The following is a 27,306-nucleotide window of genomic DNA, read 5'->3' on the forward strand; positions in this document are numbered from 1 at the left end:
GACCAGGGAGTTTGGAGGGGAGGTGGATGCACGCCAATTAACAAAAGCACAAAATAAAACAGAATGACTAATACCAGCATGAAAAATCAAAAGATACAAGAGCATTGAAATGCAAAAGTCCAACTGAACATCACAAGGACGGAGCTTTAGATGGTTGGAATGACTTAAAAGATGATTTCATTGCAAAAGAGGAAGGATGCAGGATTTAATGTCAGAGTTAAATCGCTAACGAGTATCTCATTGGATCCCCATGGGTCGAGGGAGAGGGAGTTAAGTTCAAATATTACACACACACGCACACACACACTCACTCACCCCCTCCCACTGCTGTCAGACAGTATCCAGAATGTAAAAATATAAATATAATAAATATACTTCTAATACTGTGTTCACGTCACTCTACTATTAACAGAAAACCACTTTTTGCACATTTGTGTTTATGAACAAAAACAGGTTTTTACTTGCTCCAACAATCAAAAAAAATTTTTGAATAGAGAAAGAAATGAATTAACTTCTTCTACTTTGCTGCCACTGTAATGTCATTATGGGATCACAGGTACTATCAGCAGAATGAATGTAAATCCTATGCATTACTTCTTTTTTTTTCTTCTGTTGTTTAATGCTGTCTCCGTCTCAAAGTGCGCAGCAAACAGAGGAAACCTTGGTTGGGTTAGATCCCGACCTGTGTGATGCTGCAGAGTCCAGGAGGTTTTCTCTGCTCAAATCTGCTGCTGCAGCTGGAGACAAGGCCGATAACAAAGTGAGCGCGAACTAAAACAGTCGGGGGCCGTGAAGGCAAAACAATGAGCTGAAATATGAGCTGCGGAGTCAGAGGACTGTTTTCTGTGGCTTCATCACGTCCACACACTCGATACAGTGATGTGAGAATAAAGTCACTTTAACATCTACAAACTCCATGATCTGTCCTAAGACTGAAGAGTCAGTGTGATGTTTACCCAGTTGTCAGGTATTTCATTTACTGACTTTCTCACCTGGCTGATATCTGGGCAGTTTCTCAACTAGATTTTCCTGGAATAAACTTAATCAGGGTATATTCATATTCATGGGCTGCTCGGGTTAATATGCTCCTGTTGGAGATTAAATACTGTGTACAGTTATTTTTATATGTTTTAAAAAAAACACATCATTGGTGCAACATTCTCTTCTGCAGCCTCAGTGGCACTTACACCAGACGTGTGACTATAAACCAAGGCCTCTCATCCTGACACAGACTTTTCCAGGAGAAAAAAAAACGCACAGTCTTTCCTGCAGCACATGGGGAACGATAAAAAAAGAAAGCATATATTTTGCATTCAAAAGAACAAACGCACTCTCAGAGGAGCGTGAAGGAAAGCGGCAGGAGAATCTGAGCGAGGGAGCGGGAAACGTGAATGTGCCACTTTGAGGAGGGTTTGCAGGTAACAGGATTTCCAGGGTGCGTTATCACAGAGCAGTGGCGCCAACGCTGGGCACTATTTTCATCCTTTCACGCACAACATCGCTCAGTGTGTGGCTGGATTATTACTCACTCAGTAAACAATCCATGATTCAATCCGACACACGGTGATAATATCGTTTCCAGACTCCTGCATAGTCTTAATACTGGGATGTGTGAAGGTGATACCAGGCCAAACCGAGAGCCAAAGACAAAGCCACATTCAATAAGCCTCCTCAGAGCCATGTTTTGCTTTGATATGATATGATTACTGCAGTGTGCCGTCTGCTCTTTTGAAAATGTAATCCAGCAGAAAATGTCTATTCATTGGCTTTTCTGCAGCTCTCATTATTCTGACAACACAGTGTGGAGCACAACTGTTTGGTGACCTATATATTTTTTTTCTATGCATTTTCTGCTGCTCTCTGCTGTCAGTGGAGGCAGTTTGTTTTTGTTTGCAAAGATGATCCATCACTGAAAATCATAGAGAACTACAGATAGAAGAAAAGAGGACGCCATTATATTGAATAAATAAAATGACACGGTTGAGGTTAAGTTTGGAAAATGAAAATATCTGGATTTATCTGGATTTTTCATTCTTATGCACATTTTAATAATGTATTCACTTACACACCTACTACATACATATTCATATATATACATTTTTTACTACTCGTTCTACATTAAAGGGTTTTCATGTTAGTGACAGAACCTTTCATTCCACTTTTATTCATTTTCTCTTCATTGTCACAGGTTGACATTTGTTTACTGGCTGTTGAGACGTCCCTCGACTAAAAGACGTCCACACAGAACAGATAAATTGATGCATTATCACTGTCAACTCCACTTTTCCCTTTAGCGCAGATTTCAAGCTTCAATTTATTAGCAGCTACTTTCTCACAGTGAAAGAAGTAAATCATTCCTGAGGAGTTTTTTTTATCACTGTCTCAAATTGTAAAAATCAGATCTGACTGTGTTTATTCAGCCGTGAGAAGTCGTCCTTTGTGCCACAGTCCCTGTAAACACGTCGGGCTCTGGGTAATGGGCTCTCTGGAGGACCTCAGGGTCAAAGGTGATTATTGAACAATGAAGTGAGAGGCTTTCAGTCACTGGACTGAGAGAAACCCATCTACTTAGACCCATTACAGGTGTATTAAATCATCTCCAGGGTCCACAGGCTGAAGATTGTTTCTAAATAGGAATCAGGGCTGGAGACACAGGACTGTTCACACAGGAGCAGAGCCAGTATATCGGTTGGTTGACACATTTATGTAAAATGATAGTTTATTTTTCTATTTATTTGGTTGCACTTGTAGTAGTGTTTCAGGGGCTGGCTGATGATGTAATCGAGTGGAGCAATATTGAAGCAGAGCACAGAAGAGTTTCATTGATGAAAACAACAAAAAAAATAACGACGAAGAAGATTCAGACTCGGTCTGCAGAGACGTGTCTGAGGAGGAGAAGGAATGGGGATTTTTTACGAGTGTGCTTGATTTATAGGTTTGTTAAAAAATGTTTATGGACTTTAGGGTAAAGGAAATTATTTATAATGAAGCCAAATCTTTAAGTTATCAATAGTTTTATTTCAAATCTTTATCTGCTTCATAGGCTGAGAAATAAAAGTTATTGTAAACGTTGGCAGTTGTTTGTTTGCGTTTTTATTTGGTGCCTTAGCTCTTAATATCAGTATCGGCATCTGCATCCAGGACCCAGATCACTTTGCCCATAGTTCATTCATGAACAGGGTTTTTTATTCCCATTCTTATTTTCTATTTTCTTTATGTGACTCCCCCTTTATGTGATTTCCTCCCGCAGCCTCCCCCTCCCCCTGCAGGACATTGTATTTAGTTATTCGTAGCTGTATTGACCCACTCTCCATAAGACAGCTGAGTGTGCCGAGGCTCCATTAATCCTAACATGTTAAGTCGTGGAGGAGACGCAGGGGATGGAGAGACAAAGACGGAGGGGGAGGATGGGGCAGGGTTGGGGAGCGCAGGATGGAGGGGCATGAAAAGACATGTGGGACCAGAGAGATGCTGCAATAAGTTATACATAAGTAAAAATGCTCTTTGCAATAGTTTGGTCTTAATGTCTTTTTTTAATTGCATCCCCCCCCCTTCCTGTCCATCACTTAGTGTTAATTAACTCCTCATGCCACCCCCCCCCCCCCCCCCCCCCTTCTTCGTCTCCTCATTAACCCCCTGCGTCTTTCGTTTTCTCCTCCTCCTCCCGTTTTTTTCTCTTGTCCTCTGCGGACCTTCGATACGCTGCTTCGGCACTGCACAATTTCACCAATGTAAGATCTCAAATGAACAAACTGTCCACAAGCAGACAACTTAATTAAGAAAAGAAAGTCAGAGGACAAGATCAAAGGTATCGTGCCTTGTGTATCCGATGGACGTGCTCAGGAAGTCTAAAGCTGAGAACTGACTGAGGGGCCACATCCTTCAGAGAACTCAGCGTACTCTGCCTCTGAAGACCGATGAGTGAGCTGAAATGACACATTCTGGTCTATTTCCTATTTGCATGATCAGCTTGTCCCGCTCTTCCCGCTGCTTCGTTAGCTACTTTGAGAGGCTGCACGTACCGAGGCCCAGCAACCCAGGCAGCTTGTTAGTTAGCTTTGTCACCGGCGTGCAATGAATCCCCAGTTATTTGATGTAAAACGTCATGACTGACAGCTGAGTCGAACCCGCTGCACAGACTTTGGATCCGAATGCACAACACGGCAGCTTTCGTGTCCCGGATATTTGGCTCCATTTCTGGATAATGGGAGGAGATGAAGATACGCCGTCCGTCTTTATAAACAGCCCATGGTGTTGACTTTAAAGCGTCACAAGCCAAAGGAATCTGAACTTCTACTTACACAACGGTTCAATGTTTAAAAGTGAGTCACAAAGACACTGTTATTTCTATTAAACGTTATTCTAACCAGAGCAAACAGTGCATTTGTTAAGATCTATTCATCGACAGATTTCAACACAGTTGATGCACTAATGTGTGTGTTTGTGTGTGTGTGTGTGTGTGTGTGTGACTCTCTATTCATGCTAATGTTATTCATTACCATGAACAAAAGTGTCACCCAGCGTAACACTGTGTCTGACTGATGTGTTTTTAATGGCTTTTGTAGCCTTGTGGCACAGATGAGTAAAATACATCATGCTCTGAATGCACACTTGTCAATTCAATCAAATATTGTTGTTGAAAATAATAACAGTATTGAATATGGACGACCTCATCCTTGAACCTCAGGCTTTAATTTCAGGGTTGGGGATGTAGAGGTTACGGCCTCCGGGGAATAGATGTATTGTAAGTGAACGTTGTGTATGTAACTATATGTGAACGAAACAAGTTTGTGTGTGTGTGTGTGTGATCCTGACCTTATTCTCCAGTCGACCGATTAGTTCAGCCAGGCGGTTGATCTGAGCCTCCAGACCTTCTTTCCTCACCTCCACTGCACCTGCAACACACACACACACACAGTATTATTACACAGACTGAATGAGTACCAACTCACTTGAAGTTGTTTCACTAGTTTCTGGGCTGTGGCTCGATCTGATGCAGCTGGATTATATTTATTTAAATTCATGTCATATTGAAATCACATTTTCAAAGCCTGACCGTTATAATCCTCTTGAAATATTAAACCTGGGACCAAACAGCTCACCCATGACTACACTGTCGATCTTGATGAGTGAGTTACCACCAGCGCCATCGTTCTTCTGTCCTGTTTGTTCCCCTTTCATTTAAAGTTATATTAATTCATTCTTTGTTTTTTCTTTATTGGCTGCTTTAAACACACAAGATCACAAATCTACAGTGAGCAGGTTCTGCAGGCACCTTAAAACTATCATTACCCTCTTCTAATCTCTCTCTTCTCATTTCCATTGTTTCATCATGAATATTTCATGCAAAGTAGGACTTCCAAAGAGGCTGATAAATAGCCAATTATACCTGTTTATCGGAAGGAACTGGCCTTTTCAAAGACAGTAAGGGAGCGGACAGAGCTCCTTTGAGGTGCTCTGTTTAATCAGCTCTGACTGCACAATGATTTTTAGATAGCGAACCACACGGCTCTTTGTAAACAGCTTTGGTGTTAGACGAAAAGACAAAATTTACAAAATACACTTTTTGCTGCAGCGCTGAACATCAGTTAGCGGCAGCCAAGTGCCAAAAAATTTTGCAGTTTCACTAACAGAGGCAAGAAAGAAGACGAACGCTGCTAATGCCTGAAAGTCTGGAAAACGTCCAGACCCAACAGCTTATCTGAGCAATTAATGATTAAAAAACAGTTTTAGACTTCAAGGACGCACACCGCGTGTGGTGATGAGAGACGGTGAGTGTTAACATGACCTCTGTTTGTTTGCATGAAAACACCACGGGGCACCTTTGTATCTCTTCATTATCTGACGTGTATGGTGAAGGTATGCGTAAAAAACTGAGGAAGAAAAGTGAGAAAACATTTATTCTTCAGGATTTACAACACCTCCATTCTTTTCACCTCCTCGCTCTTCTTTTTCTCCTCTATCCCCCATTCCTTCCTCTTCCCCTCCCCCCCCTTCCCTTTCTCCTGAGCTGCCGTCTTCTTTTCATCCCCTGATGGGCCCCTCACAGCTAATTGGAGAACTGGCTGCATACTCTTCATTAAAAGCTTTAACAACCAGTCAATTAGGAGCTACCTCCCTCCATCCCAAACACACACACACACACACACACACACACACACACACACACACACACACACACACACACTCATCAACTAAACCATAGTGTGTAACCAAGGAGACAGTTGGAGATAAAAGCCCGGTGGTCATTTTGATGGATTTAGAAAAGAAGTGCCCGGGTCAATTATAGAAGTGTGTGAGGAATTACAGCCTTCGAATTTAGCAGCAGGAGGAGAGCGGGGGGAGGGGGGTCCTCCATTGACTTTCTCCTCAATTAAACCTGATTTGATTTATTTCACATTCACCTAATTTAACTCTCCATTCTGTGTCACCCAGTATTTAAATGTGTTGACGTGAATCGTGGGGGGAAAAAAGGTCCATTGCCGCTTTAGAATCTCTTAAAATAAGTGGCTGAAAAGTTCAAAAGTTCAGCGTAATTTCACCCCGGGTGCTAAGTCTTCTGTGAAATGGAAAAACAACGGCAGAAAACTGTGATTTTAACTCAGCTGCACAGCCAAGGACGTTTTTGGACCTAACTGGACAGACAGGAAGAGACGTCACCCGACAGAGAAAAACTCATGTGGGCCGTTTGTATTTGTGACCTCGCTCTTTCAATCTCTACCCAGAGCTTGAGAGTAAAGGTGAGGGTTGGACCGTAGAGGGGCCAGTAGATTGACAGTTTTGCCTCGTGGCTCAGCTCCTTCTGCACCACAGCGAGTCAGTACAATGGCCTCATCACTGCTGACGCCGCACCAATCCGCCTGTTCATCAATCCATTGTCTTTTGTCCCAAAGATTTTTTTTCATCTCGGGAGCGTTGCAATCAAGTGGAACCATCCATCCCTGAGCATTCCTCCTGGAAGCTTTTATTTCAAGTCACCAAGAAAACTGTCATTCTGCCGTCTTTGGATTATCTAATGAGAATCTATAAGAAACGTAGTTATAACTGAACTGTAATTACAGCCTGGACATGAAAAGACATCACATCACCCAACCTAATGGAGCATTAACGACTTTATCTGTATCTTAAAATAAAATCATGAGTCTCATTTTATGTTCCTGCCACTGACACATTTTCAGGTTCCAATTTTTTGCCCATGAGATATTTAGTAAGGCTGCTCTCTGTAACTATGGTAACCGCTCCTCTGGATCTTAGAGCTCATGCAGAGCGTTGACTGAATGTTGGGTTTTGAAGAACCAATATCAAAGTTCTGTCTGTATCCATTGATAAATTCCTCTTTGCCCACAAATGTCTTGCATGGTTGCTGTTGTCTTTCAGCCGCTAACATCAACATCTGCTCTTCCGTTTTATCATATTCACGTAACATGATCATTTTCTCCACAGCAGATTCTAAATGAGCCATTAGGAGCAGGCAGACAGATAATGATCAGGACACTAAATGTTGAAGCTGAACTGGAAACAAGTGGAATTACACTGAAGTCACAGACCAGCATCTCCTCCCTGGTAAATATACTGTGCGGCACATTAACAAGCTGCCATCCGCTGTCGTCGCTCCGGCTCACTCTTCCACTTCCTCCATTTCTCCGATGGTTCAGATCATTGGATAGTTCATAGTTACGATGACACGATAATCAACAGTGTCCACTTAAATCTGTTGATGCCATTAGATTCAGTGATGGAGACCAGCCAGGATTATCTTGTATCTTTCTGTAATAAACGACTGTCTCAGCAGACAGCAGAAAAAAAAATGTGGCGCCTCCAATATCGTCTCCATCACAGGCCCATAATGTTTGCTGAGTGTGAACACGCACTGATACACATGACACACATCACATCCTGCCCCCAAGTTTCATGGTCTTTGTGTAATAATGCTGACCAACAAACAAACAAACAAACAAACAAACAAACAAACAAACAACCTCTGTGGCAGATGTATAAGATAAAACAGGAAACTTGAAAGGAGAATAGTAACAGCGACCTTTAGAAAAAAGGAGTATAACTGTGGAAGAAATGTCAGTCTACATTTCTTCCACAGTTATACTCCTTCCCACAGTATAAATATATATTAAAACATCTGCGGTAACGACAAACCGCAGTTCATTTACGATAAATAGTGAAGTGACAGCACTTGGAGGAGACGGAAAGAAGCCTTGCTCACAGCTGCTTCATTTAAAGATGCTGCTGGTTATTTTTAGCTCTTTCTCGTTCTCACTCTTTCCCCACTCGTCTCCCACTCACCACTTTGTCTCCTCCGCTCTTTTGTCCATCTGTTTTTCTTTTCTTTTTTTTTTTTCCTGTGCAGACTCTGATCAATTCACAGAGAGAAAACACAGCATTTACTCCTCTCTGCTATTATGACATGAAAGAGGGAGATCAAACTTCAAGGTGACTTCACGTGTGGAAAGAAAGAAGAGGAGAACAATGACGGAGGAAGAGAATGAAGAAGTGAGTCAGGAGCGCAGGATTATTCACACTGGAGGAGGCTGGGCAGCAGGACAGGGAGCTGGGGGTGGAGCGGGAGAGAGAGAGAGGATCTGGGGGCCATTAATCAATCGACTTGTCCTGACGCAAGACAAAGCACAGCTGACGTGAAGGTCCTCGGCTGTCAGAGCTACTTTACCGCCTACAGTATCCCAGAGGGGGGGGGGGGGGGGGGAGAAAAATGGAGATGAGAAAAAGGATGGCGTGACGATTAGGTGAAAGATGGTGAGACTGAAAAACAGAGGTAAAGGCTGGTTTCACGTCTCTGCCTTGTTTTGGAAAGTTAAAATCAACGGGGAAAATAAATACCTGCTCTGCACGAAGATTATTTGAAGGATGAAGATTATTTTACGGTTCCAGTGGAGGAGCAGTGACTCGGCTTTACAGACACACTGAGCAGAATCAGAGGAGTCAGTTTGTAAAATGAAAGAGCTCATGTCTCTTGGGTTATAATTGCCGTGAGATAAAGTGACACTTTATCTCACACTTGGATCCAAACGTACCATTCTCCTCTGTCTCACGTGAACCATAATGTAAACCTCATTCAAACCACTACTTCTTCATCTCGGTGCAAAAAGCAACAATGATTAAATGTGAATTACTGAATAAAATGCAGGAAGTTTTTACTTTCGTCCGATGTGCTGCTCTTCATTAATTGGATCATTTAGGGGTTTACCAGAAACTGTCTCATTATAAGAGATAACTTCTGTACTTTTTAACTTCGGCTTAAAGTTTAAGCTTCATTATTCATCTCGATGGAGCAGATGTTTTTATTTGGAGTTTTTCATGCATATGTTTCCACAGTGGTTTGTCTTTTGGGGACTTATTTACATTTGTATGTTAGTTCTGGCCTCACAGTCTTCCCTGGAGATGTTATTTCCCTGCAGCCCTTTGGTTTTATTGGTTCACTATGTCACTGTCAGTGGCCGGGGTCATCTAATGTCCATATTGTCTCCATCAACTCATCTCTATCTGTGTCAGGGACAAAGGACATGAATCCTTGAGTAACACGTTTAAAGGAAACACAGATTGACTGGCACAATAAATGTCTTTCATATTGTTCTTACTACCGAACGGATCAATAAATCATTTAATGGAAAAAAGGAGCATTTATCTGTAATGTTGTTCAGTGTAGGTGTATAATACAACTATGGATATTTGTTGTTCCGAACATTATCATAGTTCATAGTAACACAACATTCATGTATTCACTACCACATCTTTGAAGTATACTAGTTTTAACCAGAAATCACTTCTGGTTCTTCATGTACTGTTTTTAGAGCAGCTAAGAAGAGGAAGTACACGATGTGTATTCCTTGATTTAGTTTAGTTGTACAACATTGATAACAATCACCACAAAATACTCGATCCCTCTAACTTCTACTGCGTGAACGAGCAGCATCAACGTAAAAATAATCTTTTCCTTTGAGGCAGAGCGTGTATCATGCGTGAGGAGGAGTTTTTATATGACGAAGAGTAAACTGTTCTCTGTCAGGACCACAAGGCTGCGAGAGAATAAAGAGCCATCACTGTCACCCAGTCTGACATTAATGTCAATGCCACAGCAGTAGAACACAAAGATTAATAGAAACCATGGCAACTGTTAGCAAACTGTGTCGCCTCGCCTGAGTTCCTCACTGAGGCCGTAAATCACATAATCCTGCAGAGGCGACTGACTTTTATAGGCTTCATTTGTGTTTTATATTCATGTCAGTGCTGAAATGGGTCAAGTCCCACACAGGTGGCCTTGGTCTCTACGAGGTGGATGTCGGAGCTCTTATGTGACCTTATGTGACTTGTTGGAGCAGATGCTGTGGTTTCCCAGGTCTATCTGATCACTTCTGATCACTCACTGGATCAATAATGGCTTTGACAACAGCTCTATGCCCGTCACTGACTCCACAGAGTCACACAGGACTTTTACTAAAGGACATTTCCAAAACATAAAGTCCACAGTGGAGGTTATAAAATCACGGCTTGATTCAGTGTCAGCGGGAAAAACTGTACTGATGGTAAATATGGTAGATTTTAACAATCCAACACAATGAAGCATTAAATATCTACAAAAACAAATTGTTTTAATTAATATCATATAAAATGGGTTATTATTTGCATTAAACCAAACAGAGAAGAACTGGAGTTTTACCGTGTACATATCTTTAGTATCTAATAACGTACTTTCTTTTCCACCTGATTGTAAAAGCAGGACGCAGGTATTACCAGTAACGATTACATTAAATTGCATTGATTATCGCTGACTGACTCAGTCCTGTTATTTCTTTGAACAGATCGATGCAGTTGAATTGGCATAATTACAAATTGACAAGTGAACTGATGCATTGATTCAACTGAAACGAAAAAAATAAGCAGTTAATGTTGTAATTGATGAGTTGTTTGTTTCATTGAAAAGGTCAATGTCCTGTTCTTCCTTCTCAAAGGTCAGACATTGAATCATCCATGGATGCAGCCATGCAAACCCTTCCTGCCATCAACTGTTACCACTGAACAAACACCGCGAACCACAAAATGAGAACGGTGATTCCTCTGCAAGCTCAACGTGCGATAACATAAACGGACGCTGTTGGAAATCATTGTAATTTATCAGGTTAAATTTGAACAGCAAAATCCAGGAATTATTTATCAACCACATTAAACTGTTTTCTGGTGATGCAATGCACCTACAAACACACTCGCGTGTTTGGCTACAAATACAGAAGAAATGTTCATTATTTGCCTCCAAAGGTTTCCACCGTACAGTCAGCTCACACCATCTGTTGGCCACTGTAACACAAATGGAGGATGTGGATGCATCATCAGTGACATTAACAGTCTTTAGCACAACGTCAGTATTTTAGCTCGAAGTCGTCAGGTAGTAGCCGATCACGTTTCTGACCCTAATACTGACCAACCTGACGCATGTGCCCTGAAATGTTCCGACACTCGTCAATAACATCTGACGTGTGATTGATTACGGTTTGTTCTGCCCTTTAAGACTTTCCTCTCCCCTGAGACCCTGAGTGTGTGTGTGTGTGTGTGTGTGTGTGTGTGTGTGTGTGTGTGTGTGTGTGTGTTGTGTGAGTGTGTGTGTGCAGTAGTGTACAGTGGATGAGGTAGTGACAGCCAGGCCTTGATTTCTGCTCACCCCCCGACCACAGGTTGGGAATCTGATGTTGATCATACAAGCAGATGACAGATGGACTCCAACCATGAAATCAGAGGAGGTGCTGCAGCGTGTGTGTGTGTGTGTGTGTGTCTGTGTGTGTGTGTGTGTGTGAGTTGGTCACCTGAAGCAGTGTTGATGGTCCTGACAGCCTCCCTGGCGGCGCTGACTCTGTTGTTAGGTGGGTAGTCAGGGACAGCGTTGTCATTGCGCTTCTCAGACATTCGTGGGCTCACCTTGGCAGGTAGATGACTGAGAGAGAAATGTCAGAATTAGATAACGAGACAGTGTGTGTGTGTGTGTGTGTGTGTGTGTGTGTGTGTGTGTGAGTGTGTGTGTGTGTGTGTGTGTGAGTGACAGATGCTTTAACCATACAAGATTTGTGTTTGAAACACTGCCTGGTTTCCATTATAACTGCTGACAATCTGAGTTTTACACATAATGCCATGATACATGTGCACAGTCATAAACACACACACACACACACACACACACACACACACACACACACACACACACATTCCCAATTTCACAGCGTCTGATACTCTCCGTCTCACCCTGATTGGCTGTGCTGTTCGTCAATGGCGTCCACAGCACTTTCCACAGAGCTCAGCAGAGACTGGATCTGATTGGCTGATTCCTTCAGGAGGAAACGTGTCACAAACTGCTCCACGTTGGTTCCTCTTTCATAAACCTGGGGACACAGAATTCAGAAGGTAAATCATTGGTTTGATCATTTCTCTCTGAAGAAAACTTTTAAACAGTCAAGTTTATTTTCCTTGTTTCCGTGTTTGTCACACATCACATCTTCCCGTTTCACTTCCTCTGAGTTCCCTCATTGAATCTCAATCGACTGAACATTCCTTCAGTTAATATTCAGCAGAGCACAAAGCTAGACTGAAATATCGTCCACCTTCTCTGATTAAACACAAAAGCCTTTAAATCAATTAAGTCTTCCTCTCGTCAGCATCGTTCACATTTTAACTCTTAGCACATTCAGCTCAGAGCTTATTGATCCATTAGTAATTAAACACTTTCATGAAACTGACTGTCGATGTGAACCCTTGAGGCGAAACGTGAAATTTTCTAACCTGAGTAAGACTTTCTCAGGACTGAAAACCAGAGACATGACATCCAGACGGCAGCATGAAAGTCTCAGTGCTGCGCTGAACTGTCAGAGGAGGCAAGACTGGAGCTCCTGCTTTAACTCTGATGACCTTATCTCCCACCTTTTAATTATTTAGTGAGCTGAGCGCTAAAAACACCTTCCCTGAACACTGGTTGTCCAATCACAGCTTAGCAACGGTAACTAGGCACATCGGGCTTGTCAAGCTGTGGGTTTCCACACATGTTGAAGCTGCGTCTGCTGCTCAGGACTCTGTTTTTAAAGAGTGGGTGGTGTCTGTATTTAGTCTCAGTACAAACAAACCACAACAACACAATTACCTCACATCAGTGGGACCTTGATGCAGCAGCTTCACACCACGATCGCTACCGCCGAGACTCCTGGGTCCGAATTTCATCGCGAACGCAAGATTTCCTTGGCTTACTCTAAATGCTACTGTTCAAGTTGCTGGGAGACATTTAAGGCCAAAGAACCATCAGATTATCACATGAAAACCTCAGTATCGAAGGCAGGGTCATAATTGCCTGAATATCTTCTCCGCAGAGGCGAGTCAGTCGCTCATGTCAGCTTTACTGTCAGAAGTCACAGTGCAGTGATTCAGGGAGACAATTAAGGTTCCATGTGCAGTCAGCCTTCCTCTGCTGCACTCTAATCAAAGACAACCGGCCCCACGAGACGCAGAATCACACTGGCCGCATTGACTTCCATTATTACAGTCAATGGCTTCTACACACGTATACACACACATGCACACATGTCCATATGCAAACCTGCTCTTATTGACTCAGAGGATTCTCCTTCTCATCAGTTCATGTGAGCAACAGACCAGTAAACCGCTTCGGAATTCCATTAACATCCATTCGAAACGCAAAATACACATTTCTCTTAAAAACAACCAACAGAAATCACTACGTTTACAATACTACTGCATATTTCAAGATTCTCAATTGAAAGACTTTTGTAACGTGAATCATGTCCAGTACCGTCTGTGCAGTGTGTTTTTTTTATTAGTGTTTGCAATACTTTTTTCCCCCTGCGTGGTTCCACTTCTCTGTTCTCTGCTACGAGCACTAATATTTATTTTAAATGACACAATGAAACAATCGGGTGAGAATTTCCCTCAGGACGAATTCAGATGTAACTGTGGCTCTTTTATTAACCAGCAGATTCGGAATAAGAATTAGAGACATGATGGATGAAGTCAGGAAACTCTAAAGGCTGAAAGATATTCTGACGTTCAGGGAATCTCAGTGAAGTACTTCAATGCTTGAAATGTTTCTGTCATAATTAAACTGCATCCTCGAAGCAGTGTGTGTGTGTGTGTGTGTGTGTGTGTGTGTGTGCATATTAAACTGTCTGTATGTGTGGGTGTATGTATGAGTCATAAATTACATACAGTAAACACTTATTTTCTAAGCCTATACAGTGTTGCCATGGTCCGTGGTTACCATCCATAGTCGGCCGGCGCTTGGAAACCATGACGCAGTCTCCAGCCTTTGGTTCTTTGAAGTCACAAAACGAAAACCGGCGGTAACTTATTGTCCCTGCTCTTTTTTCACCATTGTCACCACTGACAATCTACTTTCTGTTTACAAGGCACACACAACGGTCACATGATGTGTTTTCAGGCGGACGAAGATTATTACTGATAAGGAGCTAAATCACGTGTCTGGATGGAGATTGTTTTAGTGTTAAAACAACATTTAAAATTTCAAACTGCTGCTGGGACCATAGACCTTAAATAAAAAGGGACGTCAGTAAACCCTTGGATTTAAGAAGTGGTCAAACCTCCAAACATAACCTCAAACTAATCGGTTCAGCAGCTGTGGATCAGACCTTAACAACGTTCGAAGAGGAAATTTGGACAAATTTCTGAAATTCCTAATCTGAGCCATGTTCTTCAGATATCTGGTGTAAACAGCTCTCTGATGTCATTTCACACGGAGTCCGGAATCAACAGAAGAACCAAACTGCAGAAGGTTGAATTGTGTCTTCTATTTTAAAATCTGCTCCTCACTTCACCCTGTCCTCCTCTCCCCTCAATGCTTCCCCCCTCTCTCTCTCTCTCCCTCCCTCCTGTATATACAGTAGCATCCTCTCTCGCCCTCCGATGAACGTGTCCCACAGGCACAGCTTCAAAACCCGGGATTGAAAAAAGCTGTGATCTATAATTCACACAGATCACGGACCCTGGAGGAGATACACCATCGCTCTCCGCTGGCTCCCTCCAACAGTGGAGCTACATTTGATTTTATTGTTAGCATGTGTGACTGTGTGTGTCTGTGTGTGTTTGTGTATGAGGCAGTGTGAGTGTGCCAGGGTTTGCTTATGTTGATGTGGCTGGTTTTGTGCGATGATTGATGACGGAGCTCTCCAGGATTTATCACACTTATGAGGCTCACTATTTTTTATTGTGTATATTTTTCACACATCACCGAAGGCTTCGTTTGAAACGGTGCACGGATGCGACACATGCACAGAGTCTGACCCCAAGTCACTGGATCGACCTTTATTTTCCAATAAGTGGAGGTGACGTGTTATTTATAAGATGAGAAAAATTTAATCTGGTAGGAGTAATTGACCGTGCCACCAGGTCGTGTGTGTGTGTGTGTGTGGAATTGTTTCATATCTCGTGCTGTATTTCCTCTCATCTTCTTGGGCGTTACAACAAATCTCCTCATTACCATCCACCTATGCACTTGCATATATGTATAGGGGATCTCACCACTGCAGCACACGCGCACACGCACATACATGCATGCGCTCCTAGCCTGTTATTCCAATGTAAAAATATAAAGTCTTATTTCTTAAACAGGCCAAATGTCCTCAATCCGTAAGGTCCTCACAAAGATAAAGAAGTATGCACACACACACACACACACACACACACACTCTGAATCTTTTGTGATAAGATGTTGGTGGCTGATTACAGGGTGTTGCAGGAGTAATCAGTGATTACAGAGATTGGTCTCGTTAGGGGAAATTATTCCTTCTTCTGTGACTCAGATGGAGATACAGAGGCTGTGCGGAGCGGGTGGGAGGTGACAGGGATGCAGGCCTCCAGTGTGAGAGGTGTAATCGGCTGATAACAGTGATGTTTTCACTCAGGCGGAGTGTTAAGGATATTTCACTGTCGCTCTTCAACTTGGACTAATGAATTTCACCGAGGTGGCAAAATAAACAACTGGTGCATAAACATGAAACAGGCCCTGACCAATAAAAAGAAAAACACCATGAATTGTTAAGAGCTAAGTAACATGATAAAGAACACGATACAGTCATGAGATATAGATACTGATTCAAAGATTTAAAGGACAAACGAATTGCTAAGTTTATGGTCAGTAACTGATTTCAGTTACCTGCTGTTGTTTTACATCTTAAATCTCTCATCGTGCATTCTCACTTTAAGCAATGAATAAATCCCAGTGGACCCAACCGGTCACGTAATCGTCCAGCAGTCCTGTACCTTACAATTACATTAAGATACTTATAATTAGCAACAGCAGACATGTTTTGGGAGAAACATTTTCATGAATGTATCCACCAAGTGACAAAATGCTCACACTGATCCTAAACGTATCTGGGACGCAGGATAAAAGTCCCGGGGTCCCGTGTCGGCTGCAGAGCTTTGTACGCCCACTCTCTCTTTGACTTAACATACTAATGGAGTCTGTTGATAGAAAATAAGTTATATAAATGTGATTTCTAGGAAAGAGGGTCGAGTGAAGCAGTCATCAGTGTGGCAACTTATCTTTATGTCATTTAAAACCAATATTTTATAAGAGCCCATCTTTAAAATAGTTTTAAAAGAGGAAACTGAGGTAGCTCGTCTGATTGACAGGAGGTGGTTCCATGGCTTTTATGATAGTCAACGATATTAACGCGTCTTCTGTAGAGTAAACAAACTATAGCTCGATATAAAAAAGCTGGAAAGAGGTTGATTCTCACAAAGGCTTGTTGATTAGTTCCTGTTTTGTTCCACTCCATCCGCACTATGATTATTATTGTCTAGAAAATCGAAGCAATTCGTTTCCATTTAACGAACTCATTTCAGGTAAATAACCTTCTTTCAGTCTGCATTGATAACTATCAACACCAAAGCTTCCTGCGCAGCGTCGGGCCATTTGTCACTTTAACTCTCCTCTTTACCGCAAACACACAGACGAGAATTGACTTCATTCACTCGGAGGGTGTTGATGCTTCAGTCCACAATAGCATGCACCAATCTGTAATGATGTTCTACTCCATAATAAGACAGTGAGTGGCTCTCTCCATCCTGAGTAACCAACAATCAAGAGTAATGATGGGGGGGGGGGGGGCAGTAGAATAGTTTATTGGGTAAATAATCTCACAACAGTTTCACCGGCTTCAACAGGACAAAGGTTACAGTGATGGAGAAAGAGGAAGGTGTCAGGAAACACAAGGTGGAGGAGGGATGTAAGTGTTGGTATCGATCCACTTTATAATTCCCTACATCCAACAGCTTAGCCAAAAGGAGCTTAATCACTCTCAACTGACTCGAGAAATCAGGGCACCTCAATCAGTTCTCTCAAGGGAGGGGGAGAGGAGAGGAGGAGAGGAGAGGAGAGGAGAGGAGAGGAGAGGAGAGGAGAGGAGAGTCTCCTCCATCACTGTATTTACGTCTGAAACAAGTGAAAATAGATGAAAGTTGAGAATCATCGCATCGGAGGATGAAGATTCTTTCATTCTTTTTTTTCCAAAGAGGTTTAAATACCCTGTGGAGTTCTTCACCAGAGGCTTCATGGTGAATGTTTGTATGAATGGATATGAACCATTCAGTAGAAGATAAAACACAGTTTAACCATCGGAAGCAATCAGCAGACATATTAAACCCCCACGTTTCATTGAAGGTAGCAGGTTGGCCTTCTGGAATCAGAGGTGACATGTGGCACAACAGCCATCGGCATCGCTGCACATTCCACCTCCTTCTTTTAACTGCCGCCATGGAGGCAGAAGAACAATACACCCCCCCCCCCCCTTGAGTTTATATCTTTAATATATCATGACAAGGCAGAATAAAGGCGTAACATTCACTCCTTACGAGTTCCAATCCCTGTGAGCACAACTCCCCGACCCTCATCCTTCTTCACTCCCTGACTCCCAGATCACCTACAAACTCCTCCTCCTCCTCAATCCCTCCTTGGCCTCTACAACCTCTAACCCCGTCCAGGAATCTGCGATCCTCCGACCGAGGTCTGCTCACCATCCCCTGACACCAGAGAGCTTCCAGCGAGGCAGCTCCGCATCCTCTGAGATTCGCAAAACCTCGTCCATCTGGACACTCAGAAAATTACTTTTTTAAAACGGCATATGACCAAAATCCACACATCGTCTATATGTTTGTTCCCTTTGATATGTCCTTGTCCCTTAAATATGTTATACATTTATTATTATAAAAAACCTGATTAGGTGAAGAGGAGTGAAGAGGAGTGAAGAGAAGAGAAGAGAGAAGACAGAAGAGAAGAGAGGTGAAGAGAAGAGAAGAGAAGTAAAGAGGAGAAGAGTTGTTGGATGTTCCTGTACTTCCTCTCACCTGCCGTTCAAACAGCTTCAGGCAGTGTGACGGTGAGTACTGTTCACAAGGTGTTCTCTCTGGAGACTTCCCGAGCCGCCTATTTTTAGATTTTTTATTACATTCTACTGGTTTGATCTGTTGTTGCCGTGGTAACGCATTAAAATTGTGTCTCCCGATAAGAAGTTGTGTTGGTTTGCTTTTCTTTTTCACAGGCATCAACGTTTATTTCACGAGTCTCGGCAGTTTCAACACCGTCTCTCTGCAGCAGGTCTCTCTGTCTGCGAGGATAACGGAGGCTCGGTGTGTTGGGAAAACCCCCACAACTCTGCCTCCGCCTCACACATCAACCAATTAAAATGGTATCTTAGCAACCACAGTCAATATGTCTCTAAGCAACACCATTTTAGCACTATGCAGGAAACGATGGCTGAGCAGCAGACCTCTAACAAAGAGGAACATATTATTCTTCTCAATGTCCTGCACTCTCAGTTATCACAAACTCACTCAAGGTCTAATAGCTTTGCAAACACACACACACTTGCGAAATTAGGAATGTGTTTGTGTGTCTGTGAGTGCGTGTGTGTGTGTGTGTGTGTGGGGTAGAGTATTCATGCTGGACTCGCACAGTTGACCACATGCTGACATCTACCAGTCCATTAGCGTCCTGCTAACACCTGTGCATGGAAACACACTGGTGCACACGAACACAGACTCTGCACCATCAGCATGAATTAATAAATGCAGATCAAATAAGAAACAAACATCATTTCAAAAATAACCTGAGTGAGATTTGGGATTTAAAACATCAGGTTTGGTGCGACGTGCTTCACGCCATGTTGTTTATGTTGGACGATTCAGAAGATGGTCCTTGTTCAGCCAGGGCATTGAGTATTTGTTAAAAACAAGATTTGATTGGCTGGTGCCTTCTTAACCACAATGCAGTGCGGCAACATATGACGTCACCACGTTCACGTCGAACAAACAGCATTCTCCCCTTAATGACTGTCTGGAAACTCACTATGTGAAGAGCGTGTGAATGTCAGACTGTTACTTTTGAACAGAAACCGTCAAATATAACCCGTACTTATACGGGCTTATTCAAATTCATTCAAACCGATTGTTTATCATGTCAAATTACACTTCTGGAAAAAGTGACAGCCCTAGTTGAGGTACCTTCTGATTGTTCATAGGCCGATAAAGTCCGGAGAATTGGGTCCAAACTTAACCTGCAGTTTGACTGCAGGGGATCCCCTTCTGTGTTCTAACAGCAGATTCTACAGACCTGTGGTCTCTCTCCACCCGGCTCCCTGGCATAAAGGCCAGAGGCTCTCACTTGGACATTTGTGTTTGCAGTCAGGACTGAATGATGCTGAAACAGGAAACGATGAGAGATTACCAGACATTGGTTTATTGGAGAGATTTAACTGGTGGAAGTGTGGAACTGGTCCACGAGCAGGCGTCGTGCCCGAGTTTGTTTCTAAACAGAAGGCGAGCTCGCTAACAGGCATCAGAAACACTGAGGCTCTTCAGATATCATGCCAGCCTCATCGGCTTTCAGAGACAGACGAGGATGCAGGGACGGCGAGGAGGAGGATGGAGGTATAGGAGGCGGGGATAAACAGTAGGAGGGAGCGAAGCTGCTCGGGGGGAAGGGAGATAAAAAGGGAGAGGAGGAGGGCAGGAGGTGGGAGAAGCTGGAAGAGGAGAGGAGGAGGATGAACTGAGGAACATTGTACTGAGCTTTCTGGTTCATTTGTGTATTTTACTCTCTCAGTCCCTCAAGTCAATATTAAATCCCTATAAGGAGTTCCCCTCTCTCTGCTCTCCTTTCACTCAGTTACACACACACACACACACACACACACACACACACAGACACACACACACACGATCTTCCTCACTCCCTACAGTCCTCTGCATTATTCATGCTTTGGGTGTAACCTCATCAGTCAACACACATCCAGCTGACAACACAACACACACTCGGCCAGTTCTCTCTCTCTCACACAAACACACACACACACAAATAATTCACGTCTGCATCATTAACAGCTGTGGGGGACACTGAGGAGGCCGTCAGTCAGTCGCACACTCCATCACATGTTCACCTGTACAGAACGCCACGCTGACAGCGTAAACAGGGGACGTACAGTTCATGTAACAACAGCGACACGCCGGCTGCTCCTCCGCCGAGTTGTTCACTCTGCTGGATAAAGAGATTACCTGTTGCCTCATTAAATAGGTGCTGACACCTCTGGAGCCGTCAGTGACGATACTAAAGTATAGTTTCTATACCAGTAACCGAGCAATAAGACAAGTGGAGCAAATGCATCTTCGTTGTTTAGTCAGTGGAGCGAAGTTATTGTTTTGCTGTCTCCGTATAAAGTCAAACAAACAGCATTTCCCAATTTCCTTTACCCAGACAAGGTCTTTCTCAGATTAAGAAATAATAAAGATGTGAAGTATTCTGACTTTAGTCAAATAATGTAGACATGTTTTCATCTTGATCGCACTTTAACGTCCTTTTGGAGTTTTGACAGCATTCTGCGATGACAGGTACCAGCTGCTTTGTTTTAGTAGTAGTCCGACTTAAGGTATAATTATTATATATTAATTATTTTTAAGTACGGGAACACATCGCTCTGCCTCATGATCTCCACTGCTGCTCTGCGCTGTGCTTTCATTATCATGACGATTGCAAAGGGAGGTTTCACATCAAGGTCTCGTCCTCGACTAAAATGGCACTTTGAAGTCTCGAGGAGAAAAAGTCATCTTCTGAAATAATCAGCTTTTGAAGTTAGGATTATTAACTTCCTCCACGGAAGTTGATGTAATATGGACGCAGACTCAGCGTCTGGAAACTTAAGCCGATGTGGAAGTGTCTGAAAGCTGTGTTCTCTTGAATGACCAGCAGAGGGCGACTCCACTGGTTGTTTGGATAGAAGTCTATGATTCTAGCCCTCACTTGATTTATAACGTCATTTTCTTAAGGAGTTTATGTCTCAGTCTCTAGTTTCACGTCTTCGATAAAGCTGATGTTCATTTTGTAAAGTTGAGTCCCGTTAAGATTAAAATAGACGATAAAGCATTGTGTGCATCAGGGTGTGGACACCATGATACTGACAGGTAGGTCGCAGGTGTACGTGGGCGTGCAGCTAAGCCTCAAATTATATGACTTGACCAATCACATGTATAAACCCCCCCGATGATGAAGCCAGCGTTGGCGGTGGATCAGTTTGTAGCTCACTTATATACAATAACAGTGAAAAGACGGAGCTCAGCAGAGCGTTGAAATGTTTTATCAGACTGATGTAGTCAGCAGGAGCAGGATGATGAAATGAAACCATGTAATCAGTAATCAGCTTCCTGACAGTAATGTCGACCTCCGTCAACTCTCTCTGTTACTGTGTCTGACCTCTTCACTCCTCTCAGACTCGTATCCTATCACTACGCCTCCTTCACTTCTCGCCTCCTCAACCTTTCACACTCAGTTTTTTTTTTTTTTTTTTCTCAGCGTCTTCTGCCTCTGCCTTTCTTTTCTCTCTTCTCCTACAAATTCTTCTTCTACCCAAACCTGTCATCATCAACTCCCTCACATCTCCTCATTCCACCAGTCGGAACTTTATTTCTTTAACACCCAGCACTCTCACAGAAGCATCCCGCCTCTTGGTTACCAGGGAAACGGTAACCCTGGACACCAGGTTTCAGAGGCTGAGGGGTGCACTTGCTATCAGGGTTTACGTCACTCGCTGGTTTACACGTATATAACTTGTGCATGTGTCTTTAGGCTGCTGTCATCACAGGGATGTTCCAGACTCAGCTCTTGGCACCAGGTGGCTACAGACACTCAGGAGAACACACTGCAGTAAATCAATCATTCAGCTGAACTTAATCAAAATATAGAGACAGCCGACAATAAATAATCAATGTACTTGATTTATTTGATTTATTTACTGATCATTTACAAACTCTTTACTAAACTGCACTAAGGATGATTCTGCCCGTGTTCATTGGTTTGATGGTGGGCAGTATTACGATTGAACACATACCCGCAAAACGTCTTTCTAAAGAAAGAACCCGTAACATTTTAGGTTGGATCCTGGAAGTTTTTTTCTTTCAATATCATCTCCAATTCACATTTTTCTTAGTTTGTAACTCATTCAATCTTTTCTTTACGTGCAACATTTCCCATTTTCTTCTGCACATTCTGGAATTCCCTGACGGTGATGGGAAAACTACTTGGGTGTGTTTCTTCTTCATTTACCAAACGGTTTGACATAACTCTTTAACTAATAACTCTTTTCTCCTTTTGCATTCAATTTTACTACTGAACAAACTATATCAACTGTTCAAGCATTCAAATCGTATGTTTAACTGATAGAATTTATCGTGGTTTGTTAGTTTGAGTGATCCATAAAAAGAATCTCATTAAGGGAGCACACAGACTCAGCTTTCTCAACATACAGTGGATATGATCTTCATTTGAAACCCATTAAATCCAAATGAATAAGTGATGAACGTTACACAAACTGCTTCACCAAGTATCATATCGCAGCCTCCAACTGAGCTGAGATGCTTTTCTCACTTCTCTTCATTCATCACCATCTTCACTTCAACCTCTCACCCTACCCCCTTCTTCCCTGCTGCCCTTTCTCCTCCATCGATCATTCTCCTTTTACTCCCCTCACATTGCTCCATCGTTACTGTGTGCAGACCTAAACGCCCGCCCGTGATCTACTTCACCTTCATCTTCATGAAGAAAGGAGGGGATGAAGAGGACGAGGTGGGGGGAGGTGGTGATGGCTCGGGGGCGGAAGAAGACAATAGAGAGCGGAGATGAAAGAGGAGAAGATGAGAGAAAAGAGAGGCGAGAGGAAGCGGAGATGGGGAGGAGGAGTCAGATGAGAGGCAGCTACAAGAATCATGGAGGGTCACTCAGCGGCGCAAAACAATTTCCTCAACTGATTTTAAAAAAAAAGACCTGGGCTTAACAAGATTTGTGAGTGTGGTGTGTGTGTGTGTGTGTGTGTGTGTGTGTGTGTGTGTGTGTGTGTGTGTGTGTGTGTGTGTGCCTGTGTCTGCAGAGTCGTCAGAGAGTTCGGTGACTCGCTCAGTGAAAGCTTGAAAAAAAAGTGCTAATGAGAGTGGCTCATTAAACACAGCAGCATTTATACAGGACAGATAGGACAGGAGATTTAATGAATTCTCCCTCTTCTCTTTTTGTTGCCTGCTCGTCACCACACACACACACACACACACACACACACACACACGTGCGCACACACACACGCACTCTACCTGCCGAGGAGCCAATTAAAATTGTTTTCTGGAACCACTTCTGATTCTGTTATTGCCGTAAAAGCTGTCACACAAAAAGAAAACGAGACATGCATTTGAAAGAACGCTGGATTTGAAGTATAAGCTCCATGTGGATTATACATTTAGATTATTTGTTCATGAAATTGTGAGCTGTCATTTGGGAGCGTGACTGAGATGCTGCTGCAGCGAAGAGGCAGACGTGCAGGAGGGTTTTCTCTGAATCCGTCATGGCCAAACAAACTCAGCCTCTCTTTTCCCCAAAGTTTTTCTTCTTCAACTGTCTTCACCGCTCACAGCTCTTGATGCCAAAAAAAATCTATGGTCTTGATCAAAAATGATGATGAGATTTTAAAAATGGAGCCTGAGGTCCGTCCTGCATCTGGATGACGACATGAGCGGGATCCGCTTGCAATACACAAAACCAACTGAGCGACCTTTTGACTTAACAAGCTGACATCATCTCAACCTATCGCCATAACAACTGTCCCCAACCTCCATGTCAACTGTCAGTGTCTCAGGGAGCTCTTAAGGTGATAGATTATAAACCCTGCCTCCTCCATGTTAGTGGATGAGACCTGGCCAAAGCTAAAAGCCCCTGCGCTCACACTCCACTCGCCTCTGTTTGTGCTCGAACTGTGCGCTTGTGCTCAGATATTTTGTCCCCTGGACAGATTTCCCGCTTCAGCTACTTCTTCTCACGCTCACGTGAATCTGCCCAAGCAACAAAACATCTGACTGAAAGCGCACAGTGTGTCCAGCAGGGGCTATTTGAATGAAGAGAGGAAAAATGTTTTTAAATATACAGTCTAAGGTTAATACATTAATACATTAATAATATGCAGTGAAGAGCTCATCTGACAGACACAAAGCAAAGGTCACAAATCTAATTCTTCCATCTAAAGATAATTATGTCTTTGAAATAACTCCTCTAATTATTTTCGTCTATTAGCTGGAAAATTGCAATTAATATGGTGTGATCCGAGGTCAGAGGTGATCCGAGTTTATTAATCACCAGTAATTACTTTGTGATCAGCTTATTTGCAGAATCCCATGAGGTCCGGGCAGCGACGACTGCTTCCGCTAATTGATACCTTGACTGTCAAAATAATGAATACTGCATGAAGTGAATGGAAATATCACATTTGCATGAATTATAAGTGTGTTGGTCGTCCCTCTGGGAGCATGCAGGGGAGGAGGATGAGCGATGGCGACACAGTGAACTGTCTGTCCAGTCCAATGCAGATCAGTTTCTTTTTTTTTTTTTTTTTGTCTATTGAGAAAAATAACGGTGTACAGATGGTGCAGGTATCACAATGGCTTACTGTAACGTGTTTTAATCCACGAGCAGCCCTATATTCTGTAATTTTATGCATCCTGTCTCACACTGCAAGAATTTGGCAAGGTCTCCGCAGCATAATAGAGCCAAGACTGCTGGGGTATAAATTTCAGATGACTCATTTTATTCTTACTGCAAACTCCCCTCAGGTTCCGACAGAGTGCTTTAAAGCAAAAGAGAAAGCACTTCAGTACAGAACAGACGAGGCCACCTGCCAGGTACGAGGTCTGCTCACCTGCTTCACTTAATCTTTCTCTCTCTGCGTCTATATTCACAGAGCTGGATGGAGAACTAATCAATTCTCACAGAGATGTAAAAGGCCAGGACTCAGGCCGCCGCCTTCTGCCCGAGCTAATGTCACGCTCTGTCTTTAAACTCCGCCCACTCACATCTGCTTCAGTTTGGAGATTCTCTCCAGTTGTTATGCTGCCTCAGCTCTTTGGATGCATCGGTTTCATCGGTGTCTCACTGACGATTCTTCATCCAACAAAACGAACGATTTCTGAACGCCGCAGAAAGCACGAGAAAGTTGGGGATAAGAATAATGGAAGGAATAATGAGACCAAATTGTCCGTATGCTTGAATGGAGAAAAGGAAAGAACTGGTTCCCCTTGTTAATGTCGTTGAATCATTAGAGCTGTAGTTTTCCAATACTTAAACACAGGGTATCTGCAGAAGTTCTGATACTGGGTCTGTAAACTTCGGCTTCAGTGGGAGATAGGATCATTTTCATTTGGATAACATGAGGCCAGGAACTGCTGTGGCACGAAATACTGACAGTCAGTGAATGTTAGAGAGTGAAGAGAGAGGAAACACAACAAGTTTAGACGACAACACACGATGTCATGTTCCTCAAAGTAAAACTGGGCAACTGTAGATGTAGTTTATATTAGAGGAGCTACTACAATGCACCTGGAAATCAAATGTATTTATTTATTTAAAAGTTAATTGACTGCTGCAGCGTCTAGACAGTTTTTGAAACCTGGATTTTTTGAGCGTTCAATCTTCGTCTCTCTCTCTCTGCAGTAAAGTCGACTGTAGCCTCGCAGCCAAAAACACTCCCACACTCACAAATCCTCCGCCGGTATTTGACTCGTCAGCAGTGTCCGAGCTTCAGTTTGGTTATTTGACTATCAGAGCCCAGGCCGCTCCGCTCCCTCACTGGCCCCAGCAGACGATTTAACAATATCACAGCTCCCGAGATAGAAGGTCAGAGGGAGCGTGAGCACGGAACAAGAGAGACACTTGACTGATTGATTAAACAACGGCTGCTCATTACAGAGAAAGTAGCCTTGAGTTCTGCTGAACGGCTGCAGCCGAGATAAAGACAGAGCTGGTGAGAGGGAGATATAGAGACACACAGACCAGAGTGCACACACACACACACACACACACACACACACACACACACACACACACACACAGTCAGAGCTCTAACATGAACATGAATATCAGAATGGGGCTGTGCACCAGCTGCTATATATAGCACATGGGAAGAACTAGGATAACACATTAAAGCTCTCCAGCAGACTGACACACACAAACACACACACAAACACACACACACACACAAACACACAGAATCAAAGCTAAGTGCTTATAAAAAATGTTTGTGTTAAAGTAGGTGAAATGGTTTGAGTTCAGAAGATTGAAATTGTTCAACTCTAATAAACTGATGCTAAGCTGACAACACGCACGTCTCTCTATAGTTGTGAGTATATAATACATTCCCTGGGCCCTTACCTTAACCATCACAACTAAATGCCTGACCCTTACCTTAACCTTAACCTAATTCTAACCCCTTAAACAAGCCTTCGAAATTGTGAGGATCAGAAAATGTCCTCACAATGATGGTATTGAACCAAACCTCATAACTACACACACACACACACACACACACACACAGTCTTACCTTCTTGGTGAAGTCCATGGCTTTAAGGATGGAAAGATTGAGTGTTTCCAACGAGGCCAGAACTCCCTCATAGTCCCCCATGTGTTTAGCAAAGTAGTCTGCACACAGACACACACAAACACACACACACTGATTGGAACATCACAGGGTTTGCACAACTTTGAGAGTCACAAAGTAATTTGTGACGGTTAGCTGAAATTAATTAGCTAAATTAAGATATTTTACATGAAAATAATTGCATTTCAAAGGAGAAATTCTTTTTAATAGATAAGACAGAGAATGAGGGCAGCGGCAGGTGTGTGTGTGTGTGTGTGAGGGCAGTCACACTTACCACAGAGTTCCTTCGTGTCAACATTACTATTACAGCATGGAAGTG

At 42.9% G+C, this 27,306-nt stretch overlaps 1 protein-coding gene across 2 annotated transcripts in view; it reads right to left on the reverse strand.

Annotated features, from left to right (window-relative positions):
* The window catches only part of necab2 (N-terminal EF-hand calcium binding protein 2), an 87,744-nt gene that overhangs the window by 29,699 nt on the left and 30,739 nt on the right, over window positions 1-27,306 (reverse strand). For both annotated transcript variants that reach the window (XM_069528260.1, XM_069528259.1), the window contains exons 4-8: window positions 27,262-27,287; window positions 26,931-27,028; window positions 12,259-12,395; window positions 11,826-11,953; window positions 4,816-4,895 (exon numbers count right to left, since the gene is read on the reverse strand). In XM_069528260.1, the coding sequence (XP_069384361.1) occupies window positions 4,816-4,895; window positions 11,826-11,953; window positions 12,259-12,395; window positions 26,931-27,028; window positions 27,262-27,287 (469 nt within the window). The remainder of the gene's footprint in view (window positions 1-4,815; window positions 4,896-11,825; window positions 11,954-12,258; window positions 12,396-26,930; window positions 27,029-27,261; window positions 27,288-27,306) is intronic.

This window comes from Paralichthys olivaceus, chromosome 7 (genome assembly GCF_024713975.1).
Source record: "Paralichthys olivaceus isolate ysfri-2021 chromosome 7, ASM2471397v2, whole genome shotgun sequence".
Taxonomy (NCBI): Eukaryota; Metazoa; Chordata; class Actinopteri; order Pleuronectiformes; family Paralichthyidae; genus Paralichthys; species Paralichthys olivaceus.